We start from the raw sequence: 25528 nt of genomic DNA on the forward strand, positions 1-25528 counted from the left end.
TCCTCAAATGTGGAAGGAGCAAACATAGAAAACCTGTCGAGCTGCAACAGCACATACATACCTGAGATCAACTCAAAGGCATTTGCAGTAACAGACCTGAGGGAGTCAGTGTGTGTAACCATGGGCTGCTTTTTGAGACCATTTATATCAAATTATGGTAATTTGACAGCACTCATTTCTAATCTTAGAGTTTTGATATAGTTTTCACAACGTTAAACGACAGTGTTGTTGTTGGGTTTTTTTTAAACTATGTAGTCCAAATTTGTGCTTTTGCCACTGTTGGCCACTAGAGGGCAAACAAAGTACACAAGAAGCCAGGAGACAGCCTTATAACTCTGATTAGCTGCAGAGTTGGTGGCACGAGAAGCTCAAACTGTTGGTTTTAAGACAGAGGATGAAGGGACAGCAGAGAGGATTTATTTTGAAAATCTCAAACTTTAAGGGTTAAAAGTTTAAAATTGATGGTGGGTGTAGCTCGGGAGGCAGAACAGTTCATCTGCTAATCAGATCGATCCCTAGCTGCTCCAGCCAGCATGCCAAAGTGTCCTTGGGGCAAGATACTGAACCCCAAGTTACTCTCCGATGGACCCATCAGAGTGTGAATATGTGTGAATGCTAGACAGAAAGCTTGTATGGATGGGTAAGCGAGGCACTTTTGAGTGCTTGAGTAGAAAAGCGCTCAATGAGTCCGTTACATTTATTGTTTCCAGGCACGCTGTTAACTTTAAATATGTTCAGCTTTAAAGGATCAGGTCTGATAATCTAAGCCAGGGGTGTCCAACTCCAGGGCTCAAGGGCCGGTGGCCTGCAGGTTTTAGATCTCACCCTGGGTCAGCCATGATGAGTTCATTACCAGGCCTCTGGAGAACTTAGTCATTTAAATCAGATGTATGAAGGGCACATCTAAAACCTGCAGGACACCGGCCCTTGAGCCCTGGAGTTGGACACCCCTTAATCTAAGCTCTACTCGTGAATGTGTGTGATGTCATAAAGAGGGGATACACCATTGTGGTCATCTTGGGGACATGGCTGGAGTTTGAGCACAGAAGCCCCGCCAACCTGCTTTTCAAACCATATTTGCGAGGGGCAGCCAATCAGAGGAAATGAGTTAAAATTCAGCTTTTGTTGTTTTGGTTAATGCACGGTGAAAATTGTGGATTTGGAGGTTCTGGAGTGAGCAATAGCAGAAAATGGATGAATTATGGGCTCCACCAAAGCCCAGTGGAAGACAAATTAGCATTAGCATTATTCCAGAGTGTAAATCATGGGGTTGGAAACCTTTAAGATACAGGAACAACAAAGCCAAGGGAATGAAATGAAATATTTGTATTATTAAAAGACAGGTGTTACTCGCTGTGTGTGTGTTTGTGTGTGTGAGAAAGAATGAGTAACAAGGCCAGTCGCTGCAGTCTGTCTCAGAGCGTTTAATCATCAGGAGCAGTCAGATTCACCACCAAAATAAAATCCTGGCTATTTCTCTTTATCAGCTCTGTGCTAGCATTCTGTACATTTCATTCACCAGCATCACCTTCTTCTTCTCCTTTTTTAATACTTTATGAATCTGTTTGATCATTCGCGCTTTATTTTCACTCACTCATTAACACCGACACAGAGTGCAGTCTGGTTACATTTGGCTTGGCTGTTAATTCACTCATTCATTTATTCACTCATTCATCAGATTACTATTTATATTTATACGAAGCATCACCATTACCATTCATCAGATTATGTAAAGAGCATACACAGATTTATCTCTTTGAACACGCCGGACCAGATCAGAGCCAGGCTTCAGCGTCTTTGAGCTGCAGCGCAAACTAACCCGCAGCGCTGCAAAGTGATGAGGACAGAATGACAACGGGCAGACGTGGAGCGCGGCTCTGGTCCGGACGGGTCTCTGATCTCATGTAAAACTCTGACTGAAAGAAGTCTCGACCATCGGTTACCAAACTTCCCCTCGGACCCCGAAAACAAGCAGCTGTTATTAAAAAAACAGAAAAGAAAAAAAAAAAAAGCTCCCAAAAGAAACCAGATTTGTTAAAACATCAACGGTCTGGACTCATGAACCAATCAGAGAGCTTTAGCTCCAACACTGACACACTGAGGAGCCAATGGGATCCAAGCAGGGTAATTATAACAATAACAATAATTATAATGACTGTATTGCTCATTGTATAAAAAGTTGCGTAGTTTAACAATCATTTCTTTCATTATTTCTTTCTGAGGGTAAACATTAAAATCCCAATACTGTCATCAACAAACTGAAATAAAAATCTAATATGGCAACCCCTATTCTCTTAATACTAGTCTGTTGCTATGCCAACAAACAGAGGGGAAGGCGGGGCGAGGCCGGAGGTCTCTGCGTTCGTTTCTGTAATGTCCTCTGACGATGCTAACTTGGTAAAATGACACGAGGAGAACGATGCTTTCAGGAGGTAATTATTGAGATAACGACATTTTGGCGGAACAACCGTGGCTCGTGTGTGATGCCCAGGAAAAAACACGGCGGGCTGTGGGAAATAAAGCCACAGGAAGGCAGCTTCGTCTGCTCCTGTGCATCGGAGCAGACGATTTGCTTTTTAATGCTCGGTGAAAATGTCGCAAGTCTGCGGAGCCCCTGAAGCCACTGAAGAGACAAAATCTTGTCCGCACAAGTTTTCACGTGTGTGATTTCAATGTGATCAAACCAAAACCTGATTATCAGAGTTGTGTGAGTGAAGCTGCACACTCGAGACACGCAAGTGAATTTATAGCAAACAATCCACACGCGATAAATAACTCATAAGGAAAAGATTTCAATGAATTCATCACGCAACATTTGAATAATGCGTTCATACAGTAAGGATAAAATGTGTGCACAAAAATTGCACCACAATTAAATGAGTTGTGTGGAGAAAGTTTAAATTGCGCGCACAAGATTCTCCCATACAGATGACATTTATTGTTGTTGGTATATTTCAATAAAAACAGTTTGCTGAGGTTACTCCTTGTAGGCTTTCAAACAGTTAAGAGCTGAAGTGCAAAGTAACTCATTGTGAAAGATAAATATTGTGTTCACAAAAGATTCAAATATCCCACAAGCACGAGGTAAAGTATTTAAACGCTGTGAGACTCCAGGAGCTCCGTACACTTCACTTTCCCTTCCTTAACTCTGATTTATTTTTGTAATGATGGTGCAGTCAGGAAAACGGGAAGCAAAACTTTAAAATCAGCTGTTTTTCACATAAAGTATGGTTGACATTAAGCTAACAGACTTTGGTGCAATGCAGTGGGACAAATATGCTTCTATAAATTTAAAATAATGCTAATTTGTGACATTAAACGTCAGCTAAACGACTGTTGGAGGAATATTTGTAGTTTTCTGACTGAGAAAATGAGATGATATCTGTAAATATGAGGCCACTCGAAACGATCACACCAGATTTTGGAGGTTTAATCTGGAGTTTCACTCACGAGGTTACGAGATTATTTTAACGCGGAGGCTGAATTTCAAACTGCTCTTTTAACTGGAATGACTGAAAGATACAAGCCTTTTTTTTTTTTTAGCTAAAAGCCCCGCCCCTCTGTGTGTCATATCAGTTTTCCTCATTTTCCTCATATATATGACATCCCATCATCATCGTAGCAACAGACAAAACAGTAAACATGTAAACAAAAACAACGGAACAAACATTTAAAGTTAATACATATTCATATGTTAAACTACAACGGATAAAAACGTGTGTGTGTGTGTGTGTGTCTGTCTGTGTGTGTGTGTGTCTGTCTGTGTGTTAGCTAAGCAGCACGGCTTTTTTTTTTTTTTTTTAAATTCCAGCTGCTCTCTTCCTTTTATGCCTCCTTCCCTACACAAAGTGAAAGGAGGGCAAACTAGCAAAAGGAAGCAGCAGCGAGGATTGAAACTTGGCCTGTAACTGCTGCTGGGACGCATCTCAATACTGTCTCGCTTCCTCTCCTCTCCCGTCTCCTTTAGAGCAGGGGAAGGGAAGGAAGGAGACGAGGAAACAGGAAGCTGGAAGGCGTCTTTGGCGTTGAGGAGAGAAGAGTTAAAGACTCTGACATTGAGACTTGTCCTCCAGCAGATAGTGGGTCTTTCTGTGAAGCTGTGGGAGGGGGAGGGGTTAGTGAGGGAGGTGGAGACAGCGTTTCTGACTGACAGGCTTTGGAACCAATGGGAGCGAGGTTAAAAAATAATTTAGAAAGAGGAATGAGGAGGGAGGATGAGCTGAGCGACTGATTCTAATGAGAGTCTCCCATAAAGCCACAAAACGACCCACTATCCACTTTACCACGCTAGCACGGTGTGTGTGTGTGTGTGTTTACAGTCACTGTGATCCAGTCAAAAACATGTTCATCAGTCCAGTCTTGGATAAAAGGAGATCAATAGTCTCCTCCTTTCTCCCTTCCCTCCTTATCTAAGCATCTCGGAACGGATAAAACAGGAAGAGAAGAAGAAGAAGAAGAAGAAGAAGAGGAAGAAGAGTTTAAGAGGAGGAGAGGAGTCCTGACTACTGATCTCCCTCCTGCTGAACAGTGCTGTGTGCAGCCAGAGCCTCAGATAAACAGAGTTTGGCCAAGTCCAGTCAGAGATTTCGCCAGCAGAGGGCGCTTTAACGTTACAGTCTGTTTGTCTGTCTGTCTGTCTGTCTCTCTCTCTCTCTGGCTTCTACTGGTGGAGAGTCGCCATTTCCGGGTCATGTGACCTCTTGCTGCTGTCCCATTGGTTGAGTGGCCTAGTGGGCGTGGCCTAGTGGGTCTCTTTGAGGGCTTTGAGGAGAGGGGGGTTCTGGGTAATGATATGATCCTAGAGAGAGGACGACAACAACAAACATCAACAAAAACAACTAAACAAAACAACAACAAGAACAACAGCAACAACAACCAGTCGGGCCGCTAGGTGGGTGGAGCGTGCAGCAAGGCGGAGAGTGTGGAGGCGTGGTCTAACCCAGCATAGAAACAGAGGAGCTACAGCGGGCAGCGAGGCGAGTCGGCAGGAGATCGTTTGGTTTGTGTAACGTTTTAAAGACCAGCCATAATCCCCACTACTGCAATCATTTAGAAATACTGTCATCACTGTATTTATTATTATTGTTATTATTTATTTTCAAATAGAAGAAAGAACCAGAAAATTCACAGATTTCTATTAAAAACTGGACACAGACTCTTAGTTTGTGTTATATGTGGACCTGTCACACTTACATGTGCAGTAAACAGTAACCAGCAGCTTAACAGATGAACCTTTTCTCTCTATAAAATTCACATTTACAGAGATCAGAGTTTAAAAAATTAAATTATTTTATTTTCGCTCTTCAACACCGACCACAGGAATCGGTGACGGTTTTTACTGTTTTCATTTGAATCCACAATAAATTTAATTTTGGATTTCTAAACATGAAATTCTGAATTTTGAGTACTGAGGTTGTGTTACGGTTCGAAGCTGTAACTGATCCAAATACTCACTCAGGAAAACACAATTTTATAAACTTGTTATTATTAACTTCTAGTTCATATGTAGATGTATGCAGCTCATCCAAAAAGTCCAGTCGTTGTGTTGCCCCATGTGGCTTCACTGTAGGTGGCAGAGCAGCATCTCACCCTCTGTAATATATAAGTTGTGGCTCAAACAAGCACAAAAAACCTGATTTAGCCGACCTTCATTAGTGAAGGCTCTTTAAGTTTTTGACTTAGACCAGTTTGATTTTTTTCTCTAGCTTAAATATCTCACCCTGCCCACACACAGATGTGTTTTTCCCCTAAAAGAAACACCCGGGGTGGGTGGCTGGGAACAAGATTTACATTAAACTCAGATTTTAAAAATCAATCCAACAGTAAGAAATATTCTCCTGCTCTTGTTGTCATTTGATATGTGCAACACACATGTGCACAGGTATATGATACATGTGTTGGTTGTTTGTAGACGATGAAAGTGAAACGACTGTGAAACAGACTGTTATGAATCTCACAATAATAAAAACTTAATGGATCAACAAGGAAAACAGATAAAAATCACTTTAATTGTTGACGTATCGCAGTTCGCTTTGACCATCATCGATCCCTGGCACCATTATGCATACTGGGAAAGAGCGGGGCTAAAATTTGATGAGTATTTGATGGTTTTTATATTGTTTTGTTTTGTTTTTTTACCATTACCAAAGTGACTTTTCGTTACTTTACATCAGCTCTGCTCTACTCAAGTTCAACAGGTTCAGTCTGCTCAGTTGGCTCGATCCAAGGATCAATATTAAGGAGAAATGCTGCCTTGGTTTTTGTTTCGTTTTTTATCTATGTGGCTTGACCTAAACTTCGGTCCACCACTAGTCCACGAGCCTCACTTTGAGAACCCTGCCTGTACACAGACACAGTCTGTTTACCGCCAACATCTCTCTGCTCCGCTCTAGAAACTCTACGTCTATGGTGGATCATGCTGAAGGGACACATGCAGGGAAGAGGGGACACTTGCACACTAATACATGCAAATACACACACACACGCACGCACGCATGCACATACGAACACACACACACACCACCCAGAGGTGGTGTATGACTGGGAGGTTATCAAAGAGGCCCAAAGGAGTGTCAAGGTGAAAGGTGAGAGGTCAAATCAGCCCGGGGAGGTCAATCACAGACTGAGAGAGGGACAGCATCTCCACACCTGGCTCTGGGCTGTGTGTGTGTGTAGAGAGTGTGTGTGTGGGAGAGTTTGTTTTAGTGTGTTACACTACTTTGTATTCACATTGGGAGTCGGTTAGTACGTCTGTATATGTTCCACGCAGGAAGTGTGTGTGTTTGTGGTACTCACACTGCGTGCTTGGGTCAGTATCTGTGGTGAGTTTGACGTAGTTGCTAGGAAACAGACCCTCCCTCCCATTGAGCTCTCCTTTCCACCAATCACAGTCGTCTTTGTTGAGCACTGTGATCACCTGACCCTTCTGGAAGGCCAGCTCGTCGTCGTTCTGCGCCACGTAGTCGTACATGCCGATCACCTGACACAGAGCTTCAGGACCAGAGACGGGGAACAGGGAGAGATTATTAGTGTCCGAGTCTCTCTGGATTCTTCACGTTCTGACAATCAATAATTATTAACGGCATCAAATCTGCTGAACTGTGTCTCTTTAAGTCCATTTGGTTGCACACAAAAGCTGCAAGATTGGCTGCATCCAAAATACAAACTACCCGACAATACCAATTATTTTACTCTACATGGGGTCAAAAACAAAAATTCTGGTATATTAGACTTCAAACTAGGCACAAATACCATGAACGCTGCAGGAAACTGAGGTCTGGGGTCCCATAGACTTGTATACAAGTTGAATCCCTTTTACAGCCACAGGAGCTGCCCCCTGCTGGCCAGTAGAGAGAATGCAAAGCCTTTTTAAAAAAGGTGCACCTCTTCTTCTTCAGCACGTTTCACAATGGACTGAAGGGCCTCTGTAGGTGTTGTGGTAAAGTGTGTGGATTTTTCTGTGTTCTTTGTGTGTGGATGTACCTGTGCTGGCAGGGGCCAGTTTAGGAGGTGTGGGCTCTGTGGGCGTCGTCTTGCTGGTGCTGGGACTCAGCAACTTCACATAATTGGCTGGAAACCAACCAATCTGGCGCTTTTTCCCTCGAGCCTGGACCAATAAAATCAAAGGATGCCATCAGTCACAAACCAATATGTAAAACACATTATGTACATAATGACAAAATACAGCAGGTAATTCCTTTAGCTTTGTTCTGTAAATAAAATGATACAGATTAAAAAAAAATCCTCAGTTATCTGGTGAATATTTGTGTCTCATTTAATCCATGTCAGCGTTTCCCATCATACCTATCCTTCTCTACCTCATTACACTGTTTCAGGCAGAGATTAAGTGACGGTTGTGTCTTGTGTACCTGGAGCTCGCCCTCCCACCAGCCCCCTGGGTTCTTCTTCCTGATGAGGATGAGCTGTCCTGGGGCTAAAGTCAGCTGCTCTGCTCCTGTAGCATTGTAGGGGGCGATCACCTGAGCGATCTCTGAACAGGAACAGGAAGAAGATGATGAGGGTTTTTATTTTTTTTCTTCTTTTAGTCTCTGACACCTGGTCTATGTGAGTTTTATTTTGAAGGTTTAAATCAGACAAGTTCTCTTTCACATGGCTTTAACTTCAACTGGCACAACAAGGACAACGAAGAGTGAATTAAGATATTTACTGGTCAGTTTGACACTTTTATTAAGGAAACTCAGTTTGGTATTCTGAGGAAAACAGGAAAAGTGCATTTTGGTAACATTACAGGCCTACCTGGTTTCTTCCCAAGGCTTCCCGTCTTCCCTGCTGTTCCCAGTGACTGTGGGCAAAGATTCAGAGTCACAGTGATTAGAAATATTTACCTGAAGATCTTCTATTCTTCCCCGAATTTGTTCAAAATGAGCTCTCACCTCTGATGTGGAGTCCCGTGGTTTGACGTAGTTGGATGGAAAGACTCCAGTCTTTCCTCCGACCATCCCCGTCCACCAATCGCCTTCTTTCCTCGTCACCACGACGATGTCCCCTTGCTGGAAACTCAGGTCCCCCTGTTCATTGCTCTCGTAGGTGTACATGGCCACGTATTCTGTATGAAAGCATGAAGACAGAGTGAGTGACGAGAAGCTCGCTGACGTTTCAGCAAACTCGCCCACATTTGCGTTCGTTACCTTCACCCGACTCTGAAGGCTTTGTTGGGGAGGGGGAGGGGCGTTTTCCATTGGGCGGGCTTTCCGATGCTCCTGTTTCACTGGGAGAGACAAAGAGATAAGAAAAAAAATCATTAAATACATGAAATAATTCTTCTTTTTTTATGTGAGCAAAGTCAGCAGGTCCCCTTGTACTTTGGGTGTCTTGCCCACTTTAAGCGCCCAGTGTCACAACATAACAGCTTGTTTAAACTGTGCTTTGTGTCAGGAAAAGCCTGGAAGCTTTTTGACGTACTTAGTGTTTTTGCTGCGTGCTGCTGTTGCTGGAACACCAGGGGGAGCCGTCATGGTGGCGGAGATGAGCTTCACGTAACTTTTGGGGAACCAGCCTCTTTGTCCGGTCTGCAGTTCACCCAACCACCACATGTCCTGCTGCTCCAACACTGTTATTATCTGCATCAAATAAAAAGTTCAGTTATTACAATTAAAACGCAACAAAAAGAGAAAGAAATTAGTAATCAGGAGATCTCTACCTCGTTTTTGTTGAAGTTTAGGTGGTTCTCCTTCTTGGCTCTCCAGGGATACAAGGCCTGAGCCTGAAGACCCTCGACCTTCTCTCCCTGAGAGACACAGACAATCACAGCCGTTACTCTCAGCAGAAAGAGATGCAAAACCAGAGAAATATTGTTTCTGTCGTTACCTGTCCCAGTACGGGAGAAGGAGAGGAACCCGTCGTCATGGTGGCGGGAGTGAAGGCAGAGCGTTGTCGCAGCTGTGCCGAGGGAACGCTCAGAGATGGATTCTGACTGGCCGAAGAGGTGGGCCACGCGTCCCAGCCCTCGCTGTCTGATTGGCTGGTTGTGTTTGAGGGCCAGCTGGAAATATTGCAAGCATGCATATTAATATGATGTGACTGACGTGTCTGTGGGTCAGTAACGGAAAAACAAATCGTCAAATGTCAGCGAATCGGACTTTAATGGCACTTACGTTGTGCTGAAGTCCGCCCAGTTGCTGTTAGAAGAGGACGTGGTGGAGGAGGCGGTGTGTCCTGGGGCGGGAGGGGGCGTAGTCATCGGCTGCTGGGTTGAGGAGGTTGTGGCTGAGACTGTGGAGCGCAGCGTGATTGGCGCTTCACTGTCAGGTATACGCTCTGCATAATTGGCAGGAAACCAACCGGTCCGCCCTCTGAGCTCACCCCCCAGCCAACCGGGCTCACCTGTTTGCGACTCATCGACCTATCAGAGCACAGGGACAGGATTAGGATAGCTCTCATGACACGCAAGGGATAGAGATGCACGTGTCATGTTCATGGTGGGAGTGGCGCAAACAATAACAACGGTGGAAACGGCAGCAGCTGATCAGATCCTGATTAGTGGACAAATGATGCAAAAAACAACACGAGGCGCAAAAAGTCCCACGACTCTGCCCGAAAACAACACCCGATTTAAATTTGGCTCCTAAGCATCCTTGTGCAGCTCTGACATTAGGATATCCTCAAACAGAGCAGTGCACCATGGGCAGGCATGTATTTTAACATACAGACAGACAGAACAGGTTTACTGCTACGGTGGCCTTGAGGTGGATTTTTAACAGGTAAACCATAGCTGAAAACCCCAATTAACTACATCTGTAAATTTTAGGATATTTGCCATAAATATAAGAAAAAACCCACAGAGCCATTAACAAAGTATTCCTGTATTAAATACAGATGAAAAATTGAATCCATGCAGGTTTTAGCAGCTAAACTAAATCTTTTTTTGACTTCTTGGCCACACCAGCACAGTCTTTGCTCACTCACAGTCCTACGTCTCAGATTCGGCTCCCTCTACCAGAATGTATTAAATTTGCTGCTGTACTGAAACACGTGAGGATGCAGTTGGTAGAAACAAGCTCCTAGTGACCAATCTAAAGGTAGGAGGAGTGCTAGAAGCTTTACAGAGATGCACAAGGAGACAATGTCAAATTGGGCAAAAATAAAACAAGTATGAGTTTTTTTTAATGCACTTTATAAATTTGAAACCTCCATTTTAAACAGTAACCCCCCTGTTCCTCATGGTCCCAACCCCAATCTGTCAGAAACGACACTGCAATACGTAACATCTCACTGAAATGTGGCTACAAGCTAAAAAGTATATTTCCTCTGTTTTCCCTCCTTAAAATGGTGACAGGGAAGTGGGACGGAATAATGTGATATGTTTACATGAAAAATGGAAAACTGCAAGCTGGGATATTTTATTTGTTTAGTTTATTTATGTGGGAATTAAAATAGCCTCTGTGCTGTAGTCACCAGTCTTTGGCTGATAGTTAAGCACACTCACAGGTTTCCACACTAACTAAAAATAGCACGACATTACAGATCTGACTGCAATAACTTAAACAAACAAAAACTAAACAAACAAAAACCACAAACATTCATCCACTGAAAATGAATGAACATGGAGGCGACATGAGATGAAAGCGTTTCTGGCTTGTGATTGGTGGAGGCACATCACTGGGCGGGTGGGGGGGGGCAAGAACTTACCCATTCCCCCTTCACCTTCAGTTTGCACAGCAGAGGAGAGAGGAAAACGTTAATACACACACCGCACAGCCACACACACACCCTTCAGAAAGAATAAACACAAACAAATACAACACAGGCAATAAGACACGTGTGTGGAAGTCCTTTACGTGACCATCACTGACTGTAGTGAGCTTAGCTGAATTCATCTGAGAGAGCAGCTTTTTCTGCAAACTACATACCATAATAACATCTCCGGGAGTGATACTGATCTCATCATGGCTACGAGCGTCGAACGGATACAGAGCCCTGTAGTACACCACCTTCACCGGCTGCTGCTGCTGGTCGAAGGCGCTGGCTGAAGCCTTCTGGTCAAATAAACTGGGACCTGGAGCTTTTTCCACTGTGACTAAGCAGAAAAATAAAACTATTAGTAAGAGAGAATAGATCACTGCTGAGCAAATGAAAAGGCTTTATAGTGAAGCACTTCCTGCTAGACAGGAATTAGGTCTTTAGCACTAAATTCAGAGTTCAGTGTGTTTATGTGCACTCGTTTCTCTCCTGAAATATAAAAGAAGCTTTTCTGCTTTTTTAAAAACACCTACCAGAGCACACAGGTTTTTTGAATGATTAAGTCAATTGGTTTTTGATGTCACAGTCTCAAAGGGCTAAAAAGAAATTCGTCATCACGGAGCCGAGTTGTCAGAAGTGGCAAAAGCCGCAGTTCCTGTAGCTGCCACTTGAGGCTGACTCCAAAATTGAGTCTCTTCTCATACAGTGTAAATTTAAAATACCCCAAATCAGCTGTGAAGATGTCGTGTTTATAGACCAGTGAAAACCCAGCTTGCGTGTCTATGGATAGTTTCCACTTACATAACAACCGCGTGTGACATACAGGTGGATACCGACACCTGCTGGGTGTCATCTCAGTTAACTCAAGCAGAGGAACTGAACCTCCACACTGTGAGTTTGGTGTTTGTGTCATTTTGGAACATTTTTAACTGAATTATGTGACAGTTATGGGACATGCTGAGGTCTGAGCTCCAGTTTGAAGTCAGTGAAATAGTGACATTTTATTTGCATGTTACGCATTATTTAGCAGACATCTGTCATCCTTCTACATGAATACAAAAAAGGATTTCACATAAGCAACACGCCGGTGGCCAAAGCACTAAATGCACGTGTTAACACACCTGCTGACGCCCAGGGGTCAGCCGGCTGGCTGAAAAGCTTGTTTAGTTTGTCCTGCATTTCCTTCTTGCCTCTTCCCTCGTCCTCCTTCTCTTCTGTCGATCCTGCTCCCTTCCTGACCTCTTGCTCCTCCTCCATCCCTCTCCTTTTCCTCTCCTCCTCTTCCTGCGTCACTCTGTTTAGCCATGCGTGGGATGCAGGAACGGAGGCGGGGCTTGGAGCTTGTGGAGCAGAGCCTCCTGCTTCCTCCTTCCAGGCAGCACCTTCCTCTGACGACAACCTGTGAAATAAGATCATTAAAACAAGTTTTAAAACTCTGATTTTGGGGCAAGTTCAGTGAAACTTTCCAGCAGTTTTTCAACTGGATTTGAGAAGCAATTCCACAAATACAATTTTAACCACTCAAATTAAAGTTAATTTGTATAATGCTTCAAAACAACCACAGAAAAAATGGCCCAGATGGCTGCTGAGTGACTGACTTTTGCATTTTCTGGTACTGCATCATCTCCACTTGACTCTTACCTGCCCTCCTGCAGCTCAGCGGACTTCCTCTCGCTCGGGGTGTGTATGTGAGACTGTGTGTGTGTCTGTGTGTGTGTGTCTCCCTCCAGTTCCTTCTGTTTCTGTCTCTGCTGCCGGGTGTGGATCTCCCTCAGCTCCTGCAAAGCATCACGGGATACAGGAAGGAACAAGCGATGAGGAGGAAGTGGGGTCACAGGGCTGGTTGCTAAGGGCGTCCAACGACAACAAACAAGAACACCAACACCGGCAGTAGCAGCACGTTTGTATTAGTCAGGTGAGCGAGGCAAGCTCCGCCCCTTTACTTTGGTAGTCTTGTTAGTTTATTCTAAAACGGACGAGGCAGGACGCTAAACTGAAGCCTTCTGTTTGGGAAGTCTCATTTCTTTTAACCAGTCACTGCACTCGAACTAGAACATCACATGTCACAGAGAACCTGAAGACACTGACGTCGGGGCTTACAGCTTTCTGAGCTGATGTGCAATGGAAGGCACAGATCATCCAACTCTTCATGAAAGGCTTTTTGTGGAGCGATGGCGGCTGCTGCTTTTGATCATGACCATAAACAGATTTGATCCAAAGTTTAGGATGTCATGCATTACCTTTATATCTACACCTGGCAGCGTCTCTCCTCGAGACTCAGTGTAAGTCACTCAGAACAGCCAAGTGACAGAAAGGTTAACAAGGCAATGGTTACCATGAGGGTTCTTTCTCATGGAGTTTCCCTTTATTCAGTTCAAGCTAGTTTTGAACTTCCTCTGTGAATTTATCAGGATGTTCTGATGCTGCAGACTTAACACAAATAAGTGAAGGTGTGAAATAGGCTCAATATATTTCATCGCAACTAAAAATGCACTCACTTTACACCACTGTGTAACAGTTATTACACAACAAGAAAGTGAGGCAAGGAACATTTGTCCTTATAGAATCCTGTTTTATTGTTACTGCTCAGGTGACATTATTTTATCTCCACTGCTTCTCTGATTTTCCTGGAACAAGCCTTTGAATGCACATACTGTTCATCACCTATGAGTGTGATGCTGATGTTGTGAAGGGAGCGCAGAGTGTGAAAGAGAAGCTGTCGATTTAATGATCACAGCTGAAAAGATAAGACTGCCGATACAAGTGGTAGAAATTACTTCTTAAGTTCAGGTGTTTCAGGCACGTCCCCACCTCTCTTCTTAAAGGACCACGAGGTATCCAAGAATAGCGTCTCTGCTCTGCCCCAGAATCAGATAGGCCGTAAAAAGGAAATGGTGGTGATGTGGGGGACCAGCTGCCTGCACTCAAGTCCCTGCAACTTGTGTTTCTGTCCGAGTATGATTAAAAAACAAACTTTTCTATATGTTATCAGTACGTGGGAAGGGATGTGACTTGGAAACAGACCCGGCCCGTAATAGAGGGCTCTGGTCATGGTGGTGGGGCGGAGCTTGCACGGCGCACAGTATGTTCGTGGGATGGGTTAGAGGTCAAAAAAAAAAAATGTATGGGAGGGAGGGGGATTGAAGGGAAGTGAAGGGATGCAACTGTGGAAGGGGCAGTTCTGTGTAGTCATGACAACCAGCTGTGCCATTAGAACACACTCTGTTACTATAACAACAACACAAGGCAGCTGTCGTGTTTCAGCCAAACAACCGATGTGAGGAAACCTCCAGAAACGAGCAATCGAGAGACACAACGAGCCGAACTACAAATGTGAAGACAGAAACCTCCACATCACCTCAAACAGGAAGTGGAGGATACACGAAACAACAGAGACCACACACACACACACACACATACACACACAAAAACACAAACGTTTGTCCAGATCAGGTCTAGTTTATTGCCACATTAGGCTGGTTAACTTCTAGTACCTTCTACGTGTCTGGCTGAAACATAATTTGGTAGCACGCAGGCTTTAGGATTACAGTATAGCATCTGTAATCTAGTAAATCCCAGCATAGCAACAGCATAAAGTCACCTAAAGTAATATACCTGCTGTAGTGAAGGGACATTTCACCATAATTTATCATCATGGATACACACATTTCACCCGGTGTGTAGCGCTCTCTAGTCTATATTGTCTTGGTGTGAGTTGCATAGTTACAATCATCATCTACGCATTAATCTACAGGTGTTTACTTTCTGTTTTGTTTTTTATATTATTATAATCAAGAAGTTATATCAAAAAAACTAGTTAGTGAGAGCAAGGACATCCAGATTCAAAGACCCATGACAGGCATGACCCAGTGATGTGTGCCTGTGTGAGGATTGTCCGTCCTGTAGGTTAGCTAATTGAAGAAATCTACATAGTTTACTGCTGACTGCGTCCACCAAGCCGGCAGGTGTAGTAAGAAATTCTGGAAACCCTGTATGTCAGGGCTGGGGGGACAACAGGCCTCAAGGGCTGGTGTCCTGCATCAAGATGTGTCCTTGATCCAACAAAGCTGATTTAAATGGCTAAATTACTTGAAGTTCTCCGGAGGCCTGGTAATGAACTAATCCTTTGATTCAGGTGTGGCTGACCCAGGGTGAGATCTAAACCTGCAGGTTTTTGCTTTTCAAAAGGTGAGTTTCATTTAGTTTCATTTTATTAAAGAGTCATCGATCATCTCCAAAAACGGCGCAACTCAGACCAACTTTGATTCTGGGCTGAACTGTTCCTTTAACTACAGCAGCACAGCTAGCCAGCTGGATCAGTAGTGAGCCAACACCAGCCTAACAGAACAAAAGATCAGAGGCAAAGATAGAGAGGATGACAAATTTAGGGTGAAGAGAAGAAGAGACAGAAAGGAAGACGAGTGATGAGGAAAAGAAGGAAGAAGAAGAAGAAGATCAAAGAATGGCGACAGGAGGAGGGGCGTGATGGGAGGCTGGTTTGTTTCATGGACCTTTATAACGTGGTCTAGCCGAGTCAGACACACTCTGACAGCTGACACACACTCCTGCAGCTGCCCCTGCTCCTGGTGCTGAAACACACACGCATATATGTATACACACACACGCACACAGTTCAAAACACAGACACACACAATATTTGTCAGTAGATTTCTTTGTTGGTTTTTTTCTGTACACACCAAGTCATTTTTGTTGGGGTTAGTCCATGTAACCTCATGCTCTTGTCACATGACCAGTTAATTTCAATATTAGGTGGATCAGTCTGATTCTTCTGAGACACTAAAGGAAAAGCAGGCTTGCACAATATGGCCTTGACTCATGAAGGGAGGCTCTCGTGAGTCACTGCAATGACTAATGTGCTGTTAGTTTCATCAGAGGTAAAACGCTGGCTGCCTCTAATTGTCACCTTGCTTTGGATCATAAGTAAGAGTTTTAGTAAGTAAGCTTGCTCAAACCGGTTCTACCCATTTTAATTCCTGCTTTGCCTTTAAAACAAACATACGCTCGATAAATATGTTTTTTACTGCAGGCATGATCACTTAATCAGAAATAGATGAACAAAAAAATAAACATTATTCTCATGTATATCCAGATTACTCATCATGTGAATAATCTTTAGAGATGTCAAAAAATCCTGCATTTAAAAAAAGTCTTAAAATGAATTAAAGCTACCAGCAGGATGTTAATGTCACCTTCGAGTCTTTAACTCGGCATTAACAGCAGCAGCAAACATTCGTGTTGACGTTTCCGTCTCCGAGTCAGAATCGTTACAACCTTATTAAAGGCTTTGTCGTTTCCTGTGTCAGTCGTGTCCTGCTGCTTCATCAGTGCATCTACAGAGCCGGGATCAGTAGCGAGTGGTGCACTCCTCCTTGTTAGAGGCTCTCCTGACTTTGACGTGTGAGATTAGCAATAAACAGCACACAGACTACATCGGTGCGTCACAGCTCGACAATTACAAGACCTCGACTGGCCACGGTACATCTCTCTGGCTGGCAGGGACAGCACAGTGCAGTACAAGCGATGCACTGAAATGTTACCACAAATCAGACCAGAAGTCTGGTTTGTTGGTGTTAAGGACAGCAAAGCCTTCTAAAGTGACTAAAACACTTCAAGCCTGCAGGTTAGTATTCTCACAAGAGGGTGTACAGTGTTTTAGTTCAAATCATTCCTCTGATAATCTGCCAAATCAGGTCCAATCAAAATGCAGAACCCACTCCTTCTTCCAGATTTTGCCATTAATGGCTTAGTGTTAACTGCAGAATTTGATATTGTTTTATATTAGAGTATGTCCCAGCTGCAGTACCACCCCAGTCCAGCAGTGGCAGTGTGCTCTACCTGTCTCCCTCTCTGTTCCTCCTGAAGCTGGCGTCGCAGGGCATCTATCCTGGCACAGTGGTTGGCATAGAACTCACACAGAGACTGGCATGGGAAAGGGAGCAAAAGGCCAGTATAGGAAATAAAATAAAAGAGTAGAAAATATAGAAGGAAGGGTTTATTATGTGGAATAAACAAAGAGTAAAACAGGGAGAAAATGAATGCAAGAAATACAGGTGGAAGAAACGGGAACAAAATATAGACGAGGACAGCCAATAGAAGCAGAAAAGGCAGAAGGTGCATTGTGCCGGATGAGGCACAGCAGAGTGACAAGAGAAGATTTCAGGGAGAGGAAGTGGCGTAGAAAGGAAGGTGGAGGGAAGGATAGTCAAATATCGATTATGTCTCAGTGGCCTCTGCCTCTGTTTGCAAAGAATAACACCACTCAGAGACGGCTGCGTGTTCCTCTGCAGAGAAATGGTTACATACGCCGCTTATGCGTTTGCTCCTATGCTGCTAGGCTTTACCCAATCACTGCATCGTGGTTTTTACACTGAATCCAACTGAGAGTCAACTTTATTAGATTAGCTGCAAGAAAATCAGTTTACTGTGGTCTGTTTAGTCTCTGCTATCCTCCCTTTCTTCTCATTCTCCTCCTTGTTTAAGCAGACTGTTTCTCCCCTCTCTGACCTGTCTCGCTGTCCGGGGTAAATCCAGAGGAAATAAATAAGAAACGGGGACAAAAGGTGCTCTGGGACACGTAAACAGACTGCAGTGATCCAATTCCGGAGGAATAAAATCTTCATCTCTCTGTAGTAAACTGTGTGAAAGCTACGCGAAGCAGCTGGACTCAGTGTTCCTGCGTACACTCTCCAAAAACACGCCAATCAGCGTTAACACTGAAAACAACAGCAACATGAACACAAACAGAGAAGCAGTCAGGTATAAATAGAACATCAGTAAACATGGAAACTGTGACAAACCAAGCTGTGAGGATGTGGTCATGAGGGATGGACAGGCCGTGATTCAGTCAGAAAAACAGCTACTGCGTTAGAAATTACTTTGTTTGCATTTATCTGGACAGAAAACATGCAGCTACTTCACGTCTACGTTACAAGGAAATAAAATATGCTTCTCAGCACCAAAATTAGATTTTATTTACTCTTATAATCAACAGATTTAATAATGTTAGGTTTATTTAAATAGAATAGGCAGTTTTAACAGAGATATATATAAGGTGAATTGGAAAAAGCACGTTAATATCCTCACACTTGTGTGAAAACACCAATGGAGCGCAGCTTCCAAACAAAAATGAACAACAACAAGACAAATATCACAGTGTGCATCAAACGTCTCATTGTAACATAGTATTAGATTCACATCTGTTATTTTTATGCTTCTTTTTATGTTAAACTCTTTTAATTTATTAGGCAAACCACATAATACTGTGACCTGGCATTTCCTGGCTGGGTTTTTCCTGTGGGGTAATGACACGCGTGAGCACAACTGTTATACATTTTAGTATATTTTATGCTAGAATAAGTGAACCATGATATTAAATAATGGTTAAAATGTCTTTTACGTTGTCTCTTTTGGGGATGCCAACACGTACACAGGAAAAACCCTGCCCAGTATGTTTGTGGCTTTCCTGTCCTGCATGGTGTTGTTGATCATTTGTCTCTTTACCTTCAGCTGAGTGTTGAAAGCGTCTATTTCTAGCAGTTTGGCCCTCGTCTCTTTCTCCACAGCATCAAGCTGCTCTCTGAGCTGCTGTCTGCTCATCTCTTTCTGCTCGACAGCCTTCTGCAGGGACGAAAGACTATCACCTAAGTACACACACACACAGACAGCATGAGACAGCAGCAAGTTAATAAATCAAAGTTTCCAAGCTACGCAGTAATTAGCAGAACAGACAGTTAACAAGGTAAAACGTACGCACTCCTAATCCCTTTTAAAAATTGTAATATCTGAAACAAAACATTTACTTTGAACGTTTTTATCAGAAACAAAATATGGCATCACAACCAAGGTTAAAACATTTACCTTAAACTAAAAACTAGATGCTAAAAAACATTTGAGTTAACTAAAATGAAGATAAAAGCGCCACCCCTCAGCCTCCGAGTAGACCCACCTATGGTATCAGTTTCAAAATCGCGCCGTTATCGCGTTCACAAACTACAAACTTCCATAAGCCTTTTGCGACTGAGGGATAAAAACGCAACTGAAACAAGAAAATCTCCTCTGGAAACTGAAACTAAACTGAATTAAAAAGTGGGGAAAAAAAAGAAATTAAAAGTCGTAGCGACGAAATTTCAGCTGTTCCACAACAAGAATGAATGATAATGTTTGCATGTGAGCCGAGTGTCTGCGGTACTCACGGTGCAGACTGTTCTGCTGAACCTGTTTCAGCTGCTCGTTCAGACTCTGCTTATCAGGAATGAGCCTCCCCAACCACTGCTGGGAGTCCTGCACGCAGCCAGAAAGACCAGCAGAAAGGGTTAACACGTACACAGTAATGAGCCGGTCGTCAGTGGGGTCAGAACTGTATTCTTTTATTCATTAGCTGCTGGTTTTGTTTGCTTGGCACACCTGCAGCTGTTGTTGCAAAAGCGTGATTTCAGTGATGCGCGTCTCTCGGGTCTGGTTCGTCTGCTCCACCTCTTTCCTCTGATTCGACAGACGAAACCGAACATCCTTCAGTTTACCCTCCAACTGGCTCTTCTTGTCATTCTGGAGGAAACACACAGACAGAATAGATCACATTTAATACTTAAAAACAGTGAAATCCAAACTCGAGTCATGTTGATGGAAGATAAAATCTTTAATTTAGCTTTTTCTGTTGTGGAAAAAGAAAAAAGGTCTGGATTAGCTGCTCTAATCTGTGTGGATTCATGTTTGACCCCACGTTTCAGCCACTTTTCACAGATTTATTTTCATCTTCTATTCATCACTTGCTGAGTTTGATTCTTCATCAGAAGAGACCATTTAGCCTCATGAAAAACACGCCTCCACTTTACCAAATATCTCCTCAGGGCAGAAGAATGAGATGACACTTAACCTTAATCCTGTAGCTTTATTAGCAGTGATTAGTCTGATTTAATGAAAACATCAGTTCATAAATGCTGAAGTTTCCATCTTTTTCTTCCAAATTAGAACACTGAAAGGAAAAAAGTAGAATCCCAACTTTCTATTGTCACATTATCAGCTGTGTCTGACCTACTGACACTAACAGTCTGACAAAGAGGCAGGACAGTGATCAACCAGCAGCAGTCTGATGGTTTCGTGCAACGACGATTCTGAGAGTCAGTTACTTACTATAGATGGCAGACAGTTGGTGTCGTAAGCCACCGCCTCTGTTCAAAGATGGTCGTTCACAGTGGACATAGATGCTTCTATGAACAGAGACGGTGGCACCAACTGTCTGCCATCTATAATCCAGTTTTGAGTTCCCTTCCCAGACGCCTTAACGCCCACTCACACCCTGGGCCATCTGACCTCAGGAAATCACATGATAGGGTGGGGCCAGGTTTCACAACGAGCTCACCAGAAACCCTGGCTGATTGTGACCCACACCCGCTTTCACACCTTGGCTCATGTGATTAGAGGATCATCAGGGGGTCCTTTTGTCCCTCTTTGGGGGGTTACTCCCACTGGGTTTAAATCTGGGACTCTCCACCATTTGACCTTAGAACTGAAGAAGCTTCTTGAATGAGAGGTGAAACATCTTCAAGGAACTTAAAGTCCAGACGCTTTTCTTTCCAAGCTCCTTAGACTATGATGACCTGGATGACTGAGAACCTTCACAGACATACTGAGTATTTTTGATTACCAGAGCCTCCAGCTCAAACTCCAGCGTCTTCTTCCTGGCTTTGAGCAGAACTATGCTCTCCTGCTCTCGGTTTCTCTGAGTCAGAAGCTCCTGCCGCCGCTGACGCTCCCACTCCAGCTGACGCTGGCGCTCTAACTCTCTCTTAGCGGCCTGCCACACAGACACAGAAAGTTCTGTTTACGCTCAGGACGCAGTTTTATAAAGAAACTGCACAACAACACAAAAGACTGGAGGTTAAACATTATATACATATAGTACATCATACACTTGATTACACATGACTAGTTATCTGGTGCAGCGGTGTGAATCGGGCACTTTGCTGTGAGTGATTTTAGGGGGGGGGGGGGGGGGGGGGGGGTTGGTGTGCGCTTGTATGCAGCACTAATTACAAGTTTGCAGCAGTTATGCTTCAGCCCAGCTTTGGCTCTTTAATTAAAATGCAGATGTTCCCTCTGTCTCTCTATCATACCTCTCTCCTCTCTATCTCTTTGCGCCTCTCTTCTTCTCTGTGCCTCTCCAGCTCTCTCTGCTTCTCCAGCTGTTTTTCTAGTTCCTGTTGCCGTCTCCTCTCGTGCTCCAGACGCTCACGCTCCTGAAGCACAAACGTAGAGAAATGAGCTGGCAGAACAAACAAACCGGTATTTGTCACGCGTCACCCCGATGCGTTTCCGTATCCTCCAAGTTTCAAGAGTTGAATTAAATAATTTACTGACGCAGGAGATTGTAGCCAGAACTTTGAAAGCGCTGTTTATTTTACGGCCTCATAAAGAAGCCTTAAACCATGAGCAAATCAAATGTGTAGTGCACAGTGAAAAGAGCAAACCTTTCTCTCCTGCTCCTCCCTCTCCAGGGCAGCCAGCCTCTCCTGCTCTTTCCTCTGTTGCTCCTGCAGGGCCTGACGTCTTTTCTCCAACTCCAGATTCCCTCGCTCAAAGTTTTCCCTCTTCTTATCCTCAAATGTCACTGCAGGGAGACAAAGAGGACGTTTATGAAGTGGGCTATGATAGATGGTTTGCAAATTATTTAACTGAAACTGCTAGAACCATTTTAGATGAGAGGAAGAAGCTTGAAAACAGAGCCGACTACACAAGCACGGTTAGGTTCTGTCAGCATAATGAACACTGTGGCCACAAAAAGGTCAAAAAGAAAAACACAGGTCACATAATATTAGTTTATTACAAAATTACTGAAGGTTGCAGAAGCCAAAATAAGTCAATGATGTCTAAACGTCAGTAGCAGCTCAGGGTGAATCTAATTCCACTTTGACCAGTAATAAAACAGCGTGTACTCGCTGGTTAGGACGAATCACCTGGTAATTTCTTATCTTGGCTGGTCTCCGTCTCCTCCTCCATCTCCTCCTGGACGCTTTTCTGGTCCGACTGAACGCTGTCGCTGCGCACACGCCTTTCACACACAGGGACGAACAACGACCGATCAGATCTTTCAACCTTTATCATTTAAAATAAGCAATGCCGCACAAAACAATAATCGAGTATTGCATCTTTGCATTTAGCATGTAACAAGTGGTCAGCTGTAGGGGCACTGAAGGAAAAGAACTATTAAAGATCGAGGGGCAAATGCCAGAAACAAATATAAAATGTTTTAATTAAAGTCATAAATTTCAGAGTAATAAAAACCAAACCTGCAAGACATTTTTTTCCAGTGCAGGGATTGCAACACTTCACTTTGTAATGCTGAATCAGAATAAAACTCACATATTTGATCACCTGACATCATTAACTCCAAAGAAACCTTTTTGAAAATGAGAGCAAAGTTAATACTGACTGTCTATTTTTACTATTATGTGGTTATTATATGATTGTAAGGTCCCTGCACACAGACTCCAGCTGCACACAGAGACCAGTGTGGTTAGTTCAGGTCGAAGGAAAACTCATCGTCTGCCTTAATGACATGACTGGAGAGAGGTGGTGCTGGTGTTTCTTATGAGCTCATATGTGTGTAACAGTCTCATCAAGAAGTAATTGTTAAATACCAGTGCAGATTAGTATGACCATTAGGGGTGCAACGATATTCGCATCGATATTGAACCGTTCGATACAGTGCTTTCGGTTCGGTACGCATATGTATCGAACAATACAAAATTTTTAATTTATTTTATCAACTTTCCTTCTGACGATGCTGTCTGTGTTGAGCACTCAGTGGATCTGCGCTCGACAGTGCAGCCTAGGCGGAGTAGTCGAACGCAGATTCACTGAGCGCAGGGCAAGCTAGCGAGACAGAAGTTAAGCTGTCGTTGCAACATGGCAAATTGAACCTCCCCCACCCTCATTCAGATCTGGCGTTTGGAATTATTTTGGTTTTCATGTGACGTATGACCCTGAAGGTAAGCGAGTCATGGACTAAAGTAAAACAGTATGTTGGATGTGCCATGCAATGCTCAATTACATGGGTGGGAACTAGTGCGTTAGCACAGTTAGCTCGTTAACATGTTGGCCGTCCAGCCCCATGCACGGGGCGATCCGCGGTAGCTCGTTAACGGAGATTTGCTGTGTTGTGGCGTTAACGTCATTTCAGATTAACCTGACAGCACTAGTGGGAACACAACGAATATGACTGCACATTTACTCCGACATCATCCTAGTGCAAAGACAAGTGGAAGCAGACAAAAACAACAAGCACGCATGCTACAAACTTTACCAGAGTCATTTAGACAGCTGTTAGCACAGGATTCTCCTTATGGGGACCTGATATGTTTAATATGCTGCTGAGAATATAGCCCAGAAGAAGCGTATAGTATAGCTTTTATTTTGGAAAGAGACATTTCTCTGTAATAAACTCTCTTTTCCAAAGATGAGTGATTTCTCCATCAGATAGATTTATTATTTTAATTACTTTGTTGTTTCAGCAACATTAAATTTAAAAACTGTACTTTTGAGTTAAAATATATATTTATACTTTTAATAAATGACAAATTAAAAAGGCATGAACATTGTTTTTTGTATCGAAAAAATATCGAATCGTGACACCAAAGTACCGAACCGTGATTTTTGTGTATCGTTGCACCCCTAATGACCACATGTAACCTCTGTGCTCAGTTCTAGCTTCTTTTTTCTTTTTTTAAATGTTTGGAGGTTGATTTTTTGGTTCTTGTTTAAGTGACCAGCACATTGTCAGTAACATCCTCGTGTTTAGTTCAGCATTTACCTGAATGATGGTGGGAGGTATTCTGGAGGTAACACAGGGGGCAGCGGTAACCCTGACATAGCCATATCTATGAGGTGCATAGCTAAGATAAACTCCTCAGCTGTCAGTTTTCCATCCTGGTCAATATCTGAAAGACTCCTGAGGGGAAAAACATGAAAGGAAAAAGTCAGATTTAAAGGACTGCTGTTTTCTGTTCTGATATGGAGGGTTAAATTCAAGTGTACTCACCATATCGTGGCAAGCTGGGTCTGAGGAAGACTGGACTGCATCAGGATTGTGCGAGCCTGGGGACCTGAAACACAGATGTACATCAAATGTAGAGAAAGACACACACATTTACATGCAAACATAACAGAAACATGATGACAATCAACAGCATGTGAGTGTGTGTGAGTACCAGTGAGGTGTCCACTCATCATCTTGTCATGGGAGTTAAAAAGCTGTCTGTACTTCAGCCTGGAGGACTGAGGAACTGCCCAGTCAGCAGGGGGCTGAGCACTGGGAGGAGGACAACAGAATAAAAAGCAAGAATGAGAAACCAATGAGATTTTATAATTAAAGAAAAAACTACATGCTACGAAGGACTATAGGTTCAAGTGCACAGCAGACTTTTACATGAACGTAACAGCTAAATTCACCAAGTTCAGAATGGTGCAAACATTTGGATTGCTTGACCTACCCAGCAGCATCAAAGGACGAGCCCTTCTGCAGCTTGGTACTGGCCCGATTAAACGAAGAGGGAGCTGAGAGCAACAGAGAGGAGTGCATTTTAGGACTTGGTGAACTGCATGTGTTGTTGTGTAATTTTACTAAGAAGCCTCTAACTTAAAAACAAAATAGTGACCCGTGTCTTAGAAAAGCATTCATGCAGAGATAAGAGAGCGTGTGAATGTCTGAAATGTAAATACATTAAGCTTGTTATGTGTAAATACAAGCTTAGCGATGGAACGCATCACAAAGATGTGACGACAATGCTCTCCACTGTTACCTGGGTGGGAGAAGCCTGAGATAGGCTGTATTATGCCCGTGGGAGGAGCTCCGTTGGCAATGGGCTGTGGGAGGGGTGGCGGCGCAGACGAGACGAGTGGGGGCGAAACCCCGACGGGAAGAGGAGGCAAGGGGAGCGGGGGCACGCCGGGCAGAGGAGTAGCGATGGGTGCCATGGGAGGCATGCCTGAGTTAAAAACAGAGCGAGAAGACAAGATGATGCTGTCTGTACACACAGTGAAGGAGGCAGGACCATTATCACTATATATGAGTTAATTTAAAAGACAATTATTTATTACAAGTTATCTGCAGTATTTTTAAGAAATGAAGATGCCCCATGAACTGTCCTGACTCCAATGATGTGATCCAACTGCTTTTTCCTTGACACTTCTGAGCCCTCGTAACATCAAAGGTTCAGGAGATAAATTTGTGGCTGATCAAAACAGGTTTATATCAAATGAAATTTTCAATCAGCTCATCTTGTAGAAGAGATTCATTTAGTTTCTTTATAAA

General features: G+C 43.4%; 1 protein-coding gene across 2 annotated transcripts in view; it reads right to left on the reverse strand.

The window, feature by feature from the left end:
• Positions 1–25528, reverse strand: part of itsn1 (intersectin 1 (SH3 domain protein)) — a 51348-nt gene that overhangs the window by 7695 nt on the left and 18125 nt on the right. Inside the window, exons 6-32 of one of the 2 annotated variants that reach the window (XM_085427137.1) lie at positions 25017–25202; positions 24708–24771; positions 24426–24526; positions 24257–24320; positions 24029–24166; positions 22173–22267; positions 21687–21826; positions 21333–21455; positions 20864–21013; positions 19624–19764; positions 19413–19500; positions 18721–18860; positions 17056–17139; positions 15711–15788; positions 12841–12977; positions 12321–12598; positions 11370–11536; positions 9615–9862; positions 9328–9502; positions 9161–9247; positions 8923–9080; positions 8649–8728; positions 8394–8566; positions 8257–8302; positions 7869–7990; positions 7483–7606; positions 6796–6990 (exon numbers count right to left, since the gene is read on the reverse strand). In XM_085427137.1, coding sequence (XP_085283263.1) covers positions 6796–6990; positions 7483–7606; positions 7869–7990; positions 8257–8302; positions 8394–8566; positions 8649–8728; positions 8923–9080; positions 9161–9247; positions 9328–9502; positions 9615–9862; positions 11370–11536; positions 12321–12598; positions 12841–12977; positions 15711–15788; positions 17056–17139; positions 18721–18860; positions 19413–19500; positions 19624–19764; positions 20864–21013; positions 21333–21455; positions 21687–21826; positions 22173–22267; positions 24029–24166; positions 24257–24320; positions 24426–24526; positions 24708–24771; positions 25017–25202 — 3582 coding nt within the window. The remainder of the gene's footprint in view (positions 1–6795; positions 6991–7482; positions 7607–7868; positions 7991–8256; positions 8303–8393; positions 8567–8648; positions 8729–8922; positions 9081–9160; positions 9248–9327; positions 9503–9614; positions 9863–11369; positions 11537–12320; positions 12599–12840; positions 12978–15710; positions 15789–17055; positions 17140–18720; positions 18861–19412; positions 19501–19623; positions 19765–20863; positions 21014–21332; positions 21456–21686; positions 21827–22172; positions 22268–24028; positions 24167–24256; positions 24321–24425; positions 24527–24707; positions 24772–25016; positions 25203–25528) is intronic. The other variant, XM_085427136.1, reaches the window with a different exon arrangement.

Source organism: Rhamphochromis longiceps, linkage group LG13 (assembly GCF_057381845.1).
Source record: "Rhamphochromis longiceps isolate RC_006_pf linkage group LG13, R_longiceps_female_GT1.1, whole genome shotgun sequence".
Taxonomy (NCBI): domain Eukaryota; kingdom Metazoa; phylum Chordata; class Actinopteri; order Cichliformes; family Cichlidae; genus Rhamphochromis; species Rhamphochromis longiceps.